Source organism: Anastrepha obliqua, chromosome 6 (genome assembly GCF_027943255.1).
Source record: "Anastrepha obliqua isolate idAnaObli1 chromosome 6, idAnaObli1_1.0, whole genome shotgun sequence".
Classification (NCBI taxonomy): domain Eukaryota; kingdom Metazoa; phylum Arthropoda; class Insecta; order Diptera; family Tephritidae; genus Anastrepha; species Anastrepha obliqua.
In genome coordinates this window covers 75,124,195-75,138,749 of record NC_072897.1, presented here as the reverse complement: position 1 = coordinate 75,138,749, position 14,555 = coordinate 75,124,195, and the positions used below count along the sequence as shown (strand labels likewise).

At 45.1% G+C, this 14,555-nt stretch overlaps 2 protein-coding genes across 2 annotated transcripts; both read left to right on the top strand.

Moving 5' to 3' along the window:
• Positions 1-324: 324 nt before the first annotated feature.
• LOC129250744 (uncharacterized) lies at positions 325-3,375 on the top strand. Its single transcript, XM_054890342.1, has one exon. The coding sequence runs from the start codon at positions 325-327 to the stop codon at positions 3,373-3,375; it is 3,051 nt and encodes a 1,016-aa protein (XP_054746317.1).
• Positions 3,376-4,607: 1,232 nt separating this feature from the next.
• Positions 4,608-5,252, top strand: LOC129250743 (uncharacterized). The gene has a single exon (XM_054890341.1). The coding sequence runs from the start codon at positions 4,608-4,610 to the stop codon at positions 5,250-5,252; it is 645 nt and encodes a 214-aa protein (XP_054746316.1).
• The last annotated feature ends 9,303 nt before the right edge of the window (positions 5,253-14,555 follow it).

The following is a 14,555-nucleotide window of genomic DNA, read 5'->3' as shown; positions in this document are numbered from 1 at the left end:
GACGTGATCGCCGTGTTTTTTTTCGCGTTAATTTAATAATTTAAATTAAATCATTTAAAGTGCATATTTTCCCGTTGCGGTTTCGAGCATTTTTTTTGTTGTGTACTTAGTGCGGAGTACATAAGGCAGCAAATAGGACCTGTAAAAAGTGCAATAAACTTATGTCGAAATTTATTTATTACCGGTGTCGAAATTTATTAAAACAGTTGTTCCGGCCAGTTAGATACGGTGCATTTATTTACCGTATAACATTGTCGTCGAGTATAACGCACCTATTTTTTTTATACGTGTCGCGCAGCGTTATAGTTAACCTAATTGTTCGCCATGCCATTCAGCCCGGCTACTGGTACACCAGCAAGAGACGATATGTGTGATGTTGGTCCAACCAATGGGCCGACTATGGGTCCGCCTATGGGCCGAGTGACATTTCTGAAGATGAAATCGAAAGCTATACTTAATCGCCTTGAAAGTATAGCCACCGACTTGGATCCTGATAATCTGCACAGTAAGGATGAATATGCTCTCAACGTAATACTGGAATTATTGGTGGAGCTGAAATCCAGTTTTTCGGTCACCCACACAAGTTTGCAGGAACTGGACTTCGAGTCGATTACCAGTGACCTACCTGCCAAATTCGATACCACGCTAGTCAATCTCAGAGCCACTCTGCAACGGGAGATTGGGAAGCGCAGTACTTCACAACATTGCTCAACTTTTCGGATGAACACCGCGGACACACAGTCTATAATTGTAAACGCAAATCGTTCGCGTGTGCCACTACTAACGTTGCCCAAATTTAGTGGGGCTTACACGGAGTGGACAAATTTTTACGCAATGTTCACATCTGTAATCGACAAAGACAGTGAACTGACACAAGTGGACAAGCTTCAACATTTGCGGTCTTGCCTTAGTGGTGCTGCCCTGGACACCGCGGGATCACTCGAGATAAACGACACTAACTACAAAATTGCATTAGAACTTTTACAAAAACGATTTGATAATAAACGTCTTATCTTTCAGGCACACATCAGGGGAATATTTGAGTTGGACAAGGTGGATTCGTCCGTATACACGTTGCGGGCATTGACAGACAAGGCAATCGCGCACATGCGCGCTCTACAATCTATCGGCTCAAAGGAACAAATATCCGATAACATCCTCATTCAGTTGATAGTGCAAAGGTTAGACAAGGTGACGCAAGCTAAATGGGAGGAGAATTCGGCAAGCAACGACCTACCCTCTTGGAACCAACTAGCTGGATTTTTAGAAAAACGCTGTCGTACACTCGAAAACGTCGAATATGCATTGCAGACACAAGCTAGCATTCCGGTAAAAGTCATCAAAAGCGTGAGTACAAATCCAAGAAAATCTTTTGTTGCTTCGAATAGCTCAGTAGGTAGTTGCGTATTTTGCGAATCCCCCGAACATGTAATTTACCGTTGTCAACGCTACGTCAATTTGTCGCCAAATCTACGCCAGAAAGAAGCTAAAAGGCTCAACCTATGTCTTAATTGTTTGAAGAAAGGTCATCAGATTCGTGACTGCAAATCGGGACCCTGTCGCAGCTGTCAAGCGAAGCATCATACACTGTTACATTTTGATCGGTTATCCATTTCACCAACTACTCAGTGCCAAGCACCTTGCACTACTTCTGAATCGAATGCTAGGACTGCATCATTATCTGTCACGTCCCATGCTCATACTCCTTCTCCTGATGTTGTGCTTCTCGCCACTGCAATTGTTCTAATTAAGAATCGTGCTGGAACCTTCGTACCTTGCCGCGCCCTCCTAGATTCGGGCTCGCAGCTTCACTTCGTTACAACTCGTTTCGCTAACCAGCTACAGCTTACTAGAACGAAATCATTGGTCGCAGTCTCCGGCATTGGAGATGCAAGCTTTTCGACTGATGGGTGCTCCGTTGATATAGTTCTGAAGTCGCGGACTTCAGATTTTTGTACAAATATCACTGCTGTTGTGGTGAAAACAATTACCGATAGTCAACCAGTGGCTTCAATAAACATCGCTAATTGGAACATACCCTCAAACATTCAACTAGCTGATCCTGGTTTTAACGTGCCCCAGCGTATCGATCTGCTCATCGGAGCAGGACTTTTCTATGAGCTACTTTGCGTAGGACAGATTCAATTAGCACCTGAAATACCATTACTTCAAAAAACTCGCCTTGGCTGGGTTCTGTCTGGCGGTAAGCAACAAGCCCCCAAAATTTCAACATTCGTAGCAAGTCACAGCTCAACTACAGATATCAGTATTGATGATCGGCTGGATAATTTAGTCCGGCAGTTTTGGGAGATCGATCATGTCGTTGAACCGATTTCTAAAAATTCTAAAGAGGAGCTTGACTGTGAGTTGCATTTCAAGCAAACTTTCATTCGTTTAGCTTCAGGCGCATATTCGGTTCGCCTGCCAACAAAGCTAAGTTTAGATTCGTTAGGTGAGTCATACTCACAAGCTCGACGCCGATTTCAAAACCTAGAAAGAAAACTCGTACGTAATCCTGAGCTCAAGGCAAAATATTGTGCATTCATGAAGGAGTATCGTGACCTCAATCACATGTCGTTAGTTCCAAACTCTGCTATCCATGAGTGCAAATATTTTCTGCCGCATCATTGCGTCATTAAAGACGAAAGTACTACAACAAAATTAAGAGTTGTTTTTGACGGTTCTGCAGCTACAACCTCGGCTTTGTCACTTAATGATTTACTCATGACTGGACCAACAATTCAGCCCAAACTTTTCAATATTTTAATTCGTTTTCGTACGTTTCCGATTGCACTCACCGGAGACATCTGCAAAATGTATAGATGCGTCCGGATCTACCCACCGGATAGCATGCTCCAGTGTATATTGTGGCGTGATTCTCCTGAAGATGACTTAAATATATATAAATTAGACACTGTAACATATGGAACTAAATCTGCAGCATTCCTAGCGATTCGTTCAATGCACCAACTTGCGTCGGATGAATCCTCAGTTTATCCACTTGGTTCGCAAACCATCATTCGAGACTTTTACGTGGACGACTTGATAAGTGGTGGCGATACTTTGGAAGAAGTAGAAGAAATCAAACGACAAACAACGAATATTCTCGCTCGAGGTAACTTCCAGCTAAGGAAATGGTGTTCCAATAGTCCAGATGTTCTTCGTAATATTCCTGATGCTGATAAACAAGACTTGCTTAAGTTTAATGACGGCAGCGACATCACCAAGGCATTGGGTTTGATCTGGAAGCCGTTTGATGACAATCTGCTATTTTCGTTTACGTCGCAACCTGAATGTTGCAAAAACTCCAAGCGATCGGCGTTGTCTACGTTAGCTCGTTGTTATGATCCGCTTGGACTCATTGCCCCACTTTGACCAGAGGAAAAATTCTTTTACAGCGCATGCGGAGGGATAAGCTGGAGTGGGATGAAAGCTTACCGCACTCACTGAACACTGCTTGGTCTACATTTCGCAACGAGTTCGTCGAAGTGCAGCATTTATCATTCCCTCGGTACGTACTGCAGCCTGGAGCCACCGTCGAAATTCATGCATTTTGTGATGCAAGTATCGAAGCGTACGGTGCCTGTATCTACATTCGTTCGATAATAGATGACCGCGCGCAAGTGCATCTACTGTGTTCCAAAGCTCGCGTCGCTCCATTGAAGATACTTACGATACCCAAACTGGAACTCTGCGCTGCTGCCTTGCTTGCGGAATTAGTAAATGGGATATTCAAAATGAAACTTTTCGCCGGCCGCTTTCACTGTTGGTCGGATTCATCGATTGTGCTTTCATGGCTGCGTGAAGAGCCATCTAAATTTAATGTGTTTGTTGCTAACCGGGTAAGCGCGATACAGCAACTTACAGAGGGTATGCAATGGCATTAAATTCCTACAGAATTAAACCCTGCTGACATTTTGTCGAAGGGAGCCTCACCAACGACACTTTCACAATCTCCACTTTGGATGCACGGGCCTTCGTTCTTGCGAGAAGTTGACAACAATTGGCCCCAATTTTGCGCACCTAAAACTAAAATTATAGAACTTCGACAAAGGGTGTTGCTCTTGTCAAATGATCGAACCGACTTAACACTATCCTTTAAGTACATAAATTCGTTTGGCAAGATGCAACGTATTTTTGGATATGTAAACAAGTTTATAACAAGCAGAATCTCACCAAGAACTTCGCAACTCACGTTTGAGGATATTCATCGCGGGACTCAATTGTTGATTCGCATCGTTCAAAGGGCGCAGTTGTGGTCCGAGTATGTGGCTTTGAAAAACAATAAGTTTGTTCACGCCTCAAGCCCCATCGCTTCGCTGTCGCCATTTTTAGATGATTTTGGCCTTATTCGTGTAGGTGGCAGACTAAGACATTCAACGCTCAGCTTTGAAGCACGTCATCCATGCATCCTTCCAAGGGATCACCCACTGACATTCGCCATAATAACACATTATCACCGTAAGTACCACCATGCAGGTCCGCAGTCTTTGCTTGCTTCTCTTCGCATGCAGTTTTAGCCCATAGGAGGAAGGGAAACTACTGCGCGAGCCATACGAAGGTGTATCATATGTTGTAGATCAAAACCGCGTCTTCTCGAGCATATCATGGCTGACTTACCTAAAGAGCGCATTCAGACTACACGAGCTTTCATGATAACTGGGGTAGATTATTGTGGCCCATTTTATTATAAGTCTGAAATTCGCAACAAATCTCCACAAAAATGTTACCTGAGTGTCTTCATCTGCTTTTCAACAAAGGCAATTTGGATAGAACTAGTAAAAGATCTTTCTACTGACGCCTTTTTAGGCGCTCTCAAACGCTTCGTCGCTACGCGCGGCATACCTAGCTGCATCTGGTCAGACAACGCCACAAACTTTGTAGGCGCTAGAAGCGAGTTAAACGACTTACGAAATTTTGTCCTCAATGAAAATCATCGTAGCGCAGTTAATAACTACTGCATTAGCAATGGAGTTGATTGGCGCTTCATACCGCCTCGTTCGCCGCATTTTGGGGGCCTATGGGAGGCAGCGGTTAAAACAGCCAAGCAGCATCTATATCGTTCAGTTGGGTCCTCAATTCTTGGATTTGACGAATTGCGTACTTTGGTATGTCAAATAACAGCTATAATAAATTCGCGACCTCTTGTTCCACTTTCAGAGAATCCAGAAGATCTTGATGTGCTTACGCCAGGTCACTTTTTGATTGGTGGCCCACCACCCGTTTTCCCTAACCTAATCTTACGTCACTGAATTATAACCGGCTCAATCAATGGCAACGCGTATCCTACATTCAACAAATTTTCTGGAAGCGTTGGAGTCAAGAATATCTGACTATTCTACAGCAGCGAGTTAAATGGCGGACGCCTCAGCCTAGCATCCAGGTCAACGACATTGTGTGCATCAAAGAGGAAAACACGGCTCCACTAAAATGGCCTTTGGCACGGGTAGTCGAACTCATCACTGGAACTGACGATGTTGCACGAGTAGCCGTCTTGCGTACACCTACTGGCATTACACGTAGAGCTATCAATAAGCTGTGCGTCCTTCCTGTAAGTGCTTCTGTTGAAAGCCCTGACCTTTCAATGGGGGGGAGGATGTTCGGAGCAGCAGCTAATCCCGTTCTACAACCTACAAACTAACTTTTTAACTATAGCCAATATTTATAATTTCGGCCATAAGCTGGTTACCTTAAAATGTTATGTTAGCTGGTCACCTTAAAATGTCATGTTATATTAATATATTTATCAGTTTTTATACATTCCTTACAATATTCCTTTTCGCTTAACGGCATACAAAAATACAAAGTATACGCAGGCATTTACTTAGCATAAGATATGTATACATAACATTACTTCTCTTTTCGCTTGCCTAATACAGTTACATATGCACATATATATATACGTGCAAATATTCGCAAATTAGCATTAGCAGTTGAACTTTTGTAAACACGGCCACGCAATTAAATTAAAATATAAATTATAACGTATTAAAAAACTTAGTTTTTATTTCGCAACATAGCTACCAAAAAATATTGGAAGCTCAACAGAGACCTTCCTCTTCCTCTGTTACCACCAGCTGGTACCGTATCGAATACTTTCAGAATCGGAGCGTTTGTATCCATTCGGACGACATGACCTAGCCAACGTAGCCGTTGGATCTTTATTCGCTGCGCTATGTCTATGTCGTCGTAAAGCTCATACAGCTCATTGTTCCATCGCCTGCAATATTTGGCGTTGCCAACAAGCAACGGTCCAAAAATTTTACGCAGAATCTTTTTTCTCAAACATTCCAGGCGTCGCTCCATTGGGTGTTGTCATCGACCACGCTTCTGCGCCTCACGTTAGGCGAGCATGATGACAGCCTTGTAGAATGTTAGTTTTATTAGTCGAGAGAGGACTTTACTACTCAATTGTCTACTTAGTCCAAAGTAGCACTTGTTGGCAAGAGAGATTCTACGTTGCATTTCTTGGCTGACAATATTATAGGTGTTAATGCTGGTTCCTAAATATACGAAGTCTTTTACAACCTCAAAATTATAACTGTCTACAGTGATGTGGGTGCCGATACGCGAGTGTGCTAACTGTTTGTTTGAAGACAGGAGGTACTTCGTTTTGTCCTCGTTCACCACCAGACCCATTCGCTTTGCCTCTTTATCCAGTTTGGAGAAGGCCGAAGTAACGGCGCGGTTGTTAAGGTCGATGAATATCATCGGAATACGCCAACAATTGTAAGCTCTTATAAAATATTGTGCCTGAGCGATTAACATCAGGTTAAATAAGTCACACGACAGCGAGTCACCCTGTCTGAAACCTCGTTTTGTATCAAACGGCTCGGAGAGGTCCTTCGCAATTCTGACGGCGCTGCTGCTGTTGAGCAACGTCATCTTGCAAAGCCGTATTAGTTTTGTGGGGATACCAAATTCAGACATCGCGGCACACAGATAAATCCTTTTCGTACTGCCGAATGCAGACTTGAAGTCGACGAAAAGATGGTGTGTGTCGATTCTCCTTTCATGGGTCTTTACTAAGATTTGGCGTATTGTAAATATTTGGTCGATGGTAGACTTTCCAGATCTAAAGCCACACTGATAAGGTCCAATCAGTTTTTTGATGGTGGTCTTCAGCCTTTCACACAATACGCTCGCTAGAACCTTATAGGCGATATTTGGAAGACTAATCCCGCGGTAATTGGCATAGATTGCAGGATCACCCTTCGTATGGATTGGGCGGAGCACACTTAAATTCCAATCGGCAGGCATGCTTTCATTCGACCTTATTTTGCATAGGAGCTGATGCATGCACCTTATCAGCTCCTCGCCGCCATGTTTGAATATCTCAGTTGGGAGTCCCTCGGCGCCCGCGGCTTTGTTATTCTTTAGCCGCGTTATCGCTATTCTCACCTCGTCATGGTCGGGTAGCGGAACAACTATTCCGTCTTCCTTTCTTAGCTCTCGGTAGCGATCCCACATGGCTCGCGTTGCTCAGTGTGGGTCTATAGGCAGCATATTTTCTGTCTGCGGCAGATGACATTCCGCGTCGTACCAACTGTTTTTACGGGCCCGCCGGAATCCGATTGCTTCCCCGGCGGCAGTACGTAGAGAACGAGAAATGTTGCTCCATTGCTCGTGCATGCCGGTTTGTTGGGCAATACTCTCTGAGAGCAGGAGTGAGAGTCGAGTAGCGAATCTTCTGGCTGTCTGTTGTGGTTGCAGCTTTTCGATGTTGAACATTTTTTGTGTATGTAGATGTTCGTTTTCTGGTGCGCGTGCGCGCAGTTTGACTGCAACGAGGTGATAATCCGTATCGATGTTGGGTGCTCGGATCGTACGTACATCTAATACACTAGAAGCGTGTCTTCCATCTATCACAACATGCTGCAGACTAACATGTTTTTTTTTAAGTAGGGGGTCCCAGACCCAACTCACAACCACCTATCCTGGAATGCTTCGCCTTCTCATGTTAGCTCACTCCCGGACGGGTGTTCGGCAGCTACCCAGAGGGTACTTGGGTTAATGCCGGGAGTTGCGAGCTGCTTGAACCATACGCTGACATTCTGCGTAAGGTAAAAGCGTCGTACTCGCGAAGGAACAGAACAGCTAAACAGGAATTGATCACAGAGGTTAAAGGGGCACCGTACGGAAAAACATCAGAATAACAAGCAGCGATTGAAGATGTTCTGAAAACCGCAGCAAAAGTGACGGTTAAAACCCACACAGTAAGAGTACAGTGCAGAGATCTGGATGATTAACCACTGGGAAAGAATTTTGTGAAGCGCTTCATGTCCAATGCAACATTAAACGTCCAGATACAGCGGCAGTAAGAAGATTAAGATCGGTCTACAACGGTACACAGACGTCCTTCATTGTCCTCTCAGCCGGGGATGCGAAAAAGAGGTTTAACGTGTGCGAATTGGTTGGGTGTCATGCCGGGTGCGGAAGATCGATTCTCCTAAGCATTTCTTCAAGTGCTGGGGATACGATCATGCCCCCAAAATTGCATGGACCAAATAGACAGACCTGTAGAAAATGTGATCGGGAAGACCACAAGGCACTTACGTACAAAAACGCTGAGCAATGTGCACTGAGCAAGGAGAACCATGCGGCTGGCAGCTACAAATGTCCGTTAGCTAAAAAGGTGCGAAGAGAAGCCATCAAATGAGGGTTTTATAGCTTAATCTCAACCACTGTGAGGCTGCCCAAGAGCTCCGGAGCTGACCATGCAAGAGCCCAAAGTAGATATTGCACTTATATACGTGCCTGGCAAATACACTTTTCAAACCGGAAGAGGATGCTCAATAGTAGATTTTGCCTTCGCCCATAGCGCTATAGCGCTCAACGCAACATGGACTGTAAGCTCCATCTATACGTACAGCGTATATAACGATCGATTTTCCAATGGGCGTAGAAAAGAATAATTTTCGCTTACAAAATTTCGCTTTACAAAGGGTCGAAGAGACAATCTTTTGATCCCGAAGTTTTCAACATGAGCTGGAATGCTTGCCTAACTCTAGATAGCGTTGAGGAAATAAAAGTAGAAGGCATGACAGCGGTCATAAGCAACGGTCTCAGCAAGGCCTGTGACGCGACCATGCCTAGCTTATCGGGAAGACCACGCAGAAAAGCAGTATATTGGTGGAATAGTCACATCGCAAAAATAAGAGGAGACTGAAATCGAGTGCGCAGAAAGCTAAAGCGAAGACGCGGTACACCAACTGTCGACGCATTATTAGCACAACATAAAACATGTAAAGACGCGCTTAAAAAAGCTATGCCGGCTAGAAAAAATTAGTTGGGTTAAAGTCCCACACCGAGGCTTCGGTTATAGGCTTTTGATGCTTCCCCTCCTACACTCCACAAAACAAAAACAAAAAAAACATAATTAAGGTCTCGTTACCCACGATACTCACGTTTCCCGGGACCCATGTTAGCATCAGGCTATTATGTCTACCGACAGAGTTCAGCTTGGATTTACAGGACTTGACTACCCCTGATGTGGTTAGGGTGCTGTCTAAGGCCATGAACGCAGATTGGCTGTCGCTGCAGACACATATAGATCTGCTTCTCCATCTGTTTTCCACAGCAAAGTTCACCGCTTCTTGAACAGTATACACCTCCGCTTGAAGCACAGATGCATGCATTCCAAGAGCAAAGTGCAGTTTTGTCCTGCTGAAGTCCACGTAGATCCCAGAGCCGTACCAGTTCCCATTATGTTTTAACCTGCAGATGACCTTCAAGGTCTCTCCTTGGATGAAAGTATCAAGTGGTGGTAGACCAATGAGAGCATCTAATGCCGGGCCTGAAGTAGTCGGAAAAGCTCCAGTGCCACAGATGGCCACAGTGCGTTGTAGTCTTGATGAGGTCCTCCTGACTCCCACGAGAGAGAGTCTACTCATCCAGATCACTGATGCATAGGTGATAATAGGTCGTATCATAGGATCCATAGGACTTTGCTAGGAGAAAGACCCCACGTTTTCCCAAAGACAGCCAAAGCACTGACAGCTTCCTGGCTTTCTCCCTTGTTTCAACGTGTGACTTCCAAAGAAGTTTACTATCGAGGATTACTCCAAGATGTTTGATCTCTTTGGATAGCTGGATTATGACTCCTTTTAGCTTAAGCAGAACGAGTCCATTAAGCTTCCTCCTTCTGGTAAAGAGGACAATACCAGTTTTGGTGGGTTTTGCCGATAGCCCAGTAGCACAGCACCAAGGGTTAACGTCGCAGCGTCGTCCGCATATGCTTGTGTAAGGACTCCAGCATCATTTAATGTGGTGAGTAGAAGATCGACCACCATACACCAGAGCAATGAAGACAGCACACCACCTTGGGAGCAGCCTCTATTAACCCCGGACGACACCAGCAGATCCTCCTCAGCCCGTACCGTGACGATTCTTTGGTATGGCATTGAACGAATGCAATTCACCAGCACCCGGTCTACACCTTGTCTACTAATAGAGCTGCACATACTGTCGAAAGGGGCATTATCAAAAGCCCCTCCATATCCAAAAAGATGCCCATAGCGTAGTCCCTCCTGTCGATGTCCTGCTCTACCCTAACAACAAGGCTTTTCAGAGCCGACTCGCAGCATTTTCCGCTTTGATAAGCATTCAGAAATGAAGAGAGTGGGTGAACCTTCAGCGATTTCTAACGTATATGCAACTCCACTAGCCGTTCGACACTGTTCAGTATGAGAGAGGTCATGCTGATGGGTCTAAAACTTTTGGGGCTGCTGTAGTCATCTCCGCGAACCTTAGGGATGAAGGCGACCCTCACCATCCTCCACGAGCGTGGTATATAAGCCAGTGCCAGGCATGCAGTGAAGAAGATCTTCAGAGCTGCAGTCACGGACTCACCAAAAGATTCGATGACAATCCGAAAGGCTGCTTCATTCACCACAGATCTGGCAACGTACCAGTCGTTAAGAGCTGTTGCCGACCAATGTTTATCTGATTACCTGGAAAGTGAGACTCCATTAGCAAGTTAAGTGCCTCACGTTGCTTCTCCGTGAAGAAGCCATCAGATTACTTAAGTGACCCCAGCTTAGCGGTTGGATCCCTTTCAGGATTCTACCCAATTTCGCTGTGTCACTCAGAGACTCAATACCGCCGTAGAATTCCCTAAAAGAAGTCCTTTTCGACTCCCAAAGTAGCTTCTTGTAGTTCCTCTGAACATGACGGTATCGCTACCAGTCCTCAGCAAGCTTAGTCTTAAGGTCCCAGCTTAGAAGTTTTCTCGATTCGCGCCTCACTGTTTGCAGCTCTCGGTTCCACCACGGAACGGGGGTCCGATCAAAGGCCGTCACAGTGATATGGGATGATCCTATAGACCGGTTCTAGGTCTACTTGAACACATGTCGTATAATACCGTGGCCCCTTTCAACACGCTAAAGCCACAGAGGCGCCCCTTAAGACTCAGGGCTCTTACACTGTTGTTATATGAGGTAATGTGTGCAGCTGAGTCAGCCGTCTACTTAAAAGTGCAGTAGAGGCTTTGGAATGCTGCAAATTAATCTGTGTCACCGTCAGGGGATGGTTACTATGGAACCACTCATTTGGGATGGGCATGGAAGGTGACTGTCCCAAAGAAGAGACTCAGACGGTTGCTGTACCGAGAGCCCATGATATCAACACTGGCCTCATTTATTCGCATCACAAGGAAGCTTCTTCCTTTCTTTCCCGGTTGCTACTCTTGGTGTGCGAGAGTACTCGCCAAAACCTGTGTTAATGCCCGGACTCTAGACATGCAGGACAGGACATCCACTGTAGACAGATTGGTATCCGGAATACAGCAGATGGCCTTTCTGAGGAATATGCTCTCCTCGCTGTAGACCGAAGCGAGTGGTCCCCATGGGGGGCACGTTATTGACAGCGGTCCTGATCCACTTGAAGTTGGCCTTTGTATCATAGTCCTTCGCGTTGGCTTCAGTACCGGAGGCAACAACCCGACGCGTCAGCCGGCTTTTGCAGTATTCAATTTCTGCATCAGTCAACTGATGGTCAGGCCCTAGTTTTCTCATCACAGCCACAGGTCGTGGGCCTTGTTGCTATAGAATGGCTTGGCCACCCTTGGATGTGCTCGGGCGAAGGTCCAGCTCGCCATCCTCCACTGACGAAATTTTCGCCGGGCAGACAGCTGAGTTGGAGTTGTTGTCGAGATGGCGGTTAGACCGTGGCTTTGCAGAACCATCACCCGCCACACTGTCTGGCGCGGATATCAGCATCAGTTTCAGGGCAGGGAGATGTGCTGCTTGCAGCCACAGTCTTCGTCCGTTTAAGTCGAGAGCGAGACGATTTGGGAGCGTCCGTGCCCACCGAGGACTCGGTGGTTTCTGTCGCTGTCACTTTTGCCGATCGAAGTCTTTTGGAAGACACAAACGCAGAAGGCCGACAGAGCCGCATGAGAATTTCTCTCGCATTAGTTTCGCCAGTCGCATTCTCCTGTCCCTTTTTGCCACGCTCTTAGATTCCAAGGCTTCTTTGGGAGGTCGTGCTGGCCCCGCAGTTACTTGACAACTCAGGCCCTCCGAAACCGGGAAACGTTTTTCACTCTCTGAAGAAGAGGAGATTGTGTCTTCTCCAGGATGCGCTCTCGCTCATAGAGCGGAGAGACTTCGGTAATGGTTGGGGCCTCCAGAATACATGCTCCTGCCGCCGAAGCGGCTGGATTGCCACTTGTGAGGGCTCCACCTGGAGTAATCAACCTTTTACCATTTTTGTTTGGGACTCCTCCCTCGCCAGTTTGGTTCGTGGATGGCACCCTGATTCTAAGCCTTTGAGTCATCACACGAGTTTTGGAACCTAACCCAACTGGGAAGGCCACTATTGTGACGCCAGGGCTTCTCTATCCACAGCCTGGGACGCGCCTGACAAGAGATCAGGCAACTCCTACTCCTTGGTGGAGTAGTGAGCTCTTAAAATTAAGAGAAGAATTTAGATCGAACTTTAACTGCTTAACAGTTTCTCGACAGGCAGTTTGAAATTGTACAGAAAAAGTCGGGACAGTACAAGAAGGCAGATGGTATTTGGACTGCTACAATAGAAGAATTCTTTGAACTTCTCTTAACCACCCACATTCCGGAATGCAGGGCTCACGAAAGTGGAAATGGAAATATTAGGCGAAGTCAATATGATCTTCAGCATCTCGCAGATATAACGACTACAAAGAAGAAAGTTGCATGGGCAATCAAATCTTTTTCACCTCTTAAATCTCCGGGCCTTGATGGAATCTTTCCAAAGATGTTACAGGAAACTGTGGACTGTATTCTTCTATGGCTAGTAAAAATTTTCACAGCGTGTCTAAACTTAGGCCATACTCCAGATAGTGAGAGGCTAGGTAAAATCGTCTTCATACCAAAAGTGCATAGAAGAGGACATGAATCAGGGAAAGATTTCAGACCAATTAGTCTTTCGTCTTTCTTTTCAAAAACTTTTGAAAGATATTGGATATAGTATAGTATACCTAAGAATCTCATTGGAGTGTTCTGGTATATCTCATTGGCAGACTTAGGGGTGGAAAACTGCATTGGTAGTTGAGTCATCTCTATGCTAGAAACCAGGATAATCAAAGCTTATATGAGAAATATTAACCTAATCAAGAGGATCAATAGGGGAACTCCATAAGGAAGGGTACAATCGCCACTTCCTTTGTTATGTGTGATTGATATTGTAGTGATTGATTTGATTTATAGAGGTGGGGTAGAAATGGTGGCGTATGCTGATGATGTGATGGTAATGGCTTCAGGACTGTCTCCTAACAACAACTCAACTCAACTCTTGGGCTACAGGCTATGGCTTAAGTTTGAACCCACGTTAAACAGAACTCGTGCTTTTTACCACGAGATACAAGGTTCACAATTTTACCCTGCCATTAATTGATGGATGGAAACAACTATTATTGCGACAAACTTAGTTCATATTGGGAAGGACTGATTACATTATCCCAACGGTGACCTTCAACGAGAATTATGCCACCTGCTTTCCACCTCGGGAGGAATGGAGTGAGGTACTTGTAAAGAACTTCGACACTTAAGTCTACACAGATCGTTCAGAAATGGATTGTGGCGTTGGAGCTGATATATATTCTCACAGGATTAGAATTGCGGACATCTCTTTTAAGTGTAATATCGCTATTCTTTCGGATAGCCAAGCTGCAATGCAATCACTTAAAAATTATGTTATTACTGGCTTTGGATATATTAAATGTTTTTTTATTTTTATTTTTTAACTTTTTCAGAGTTTTTGTGTACCACGGTAACTTATGCAACCGAACAGGAAGCAATTGTGGATGGCATTTTAAAACTTGAGAATCTCGAATAAAAAAGCTTCATAGCACTCAGAGACAATAAGAATCACTTGAGAATAAGAATAACTTTATACAAAAACAAACGCAGCAGTTATTTGTCTTCTGCGACAATCTCCTGGTGTACCACTGGTATTTTCTTTAAGTGGTTCGTCTGAATCTTACTTATGTGGCGCTACAACCGTGTGTTGGCTTTTACCTAGTCCGAAATGGCGCGCAAGCTGTTTCTGTCCTGCGCTCGTTGGTGCCAGTTGGAAAT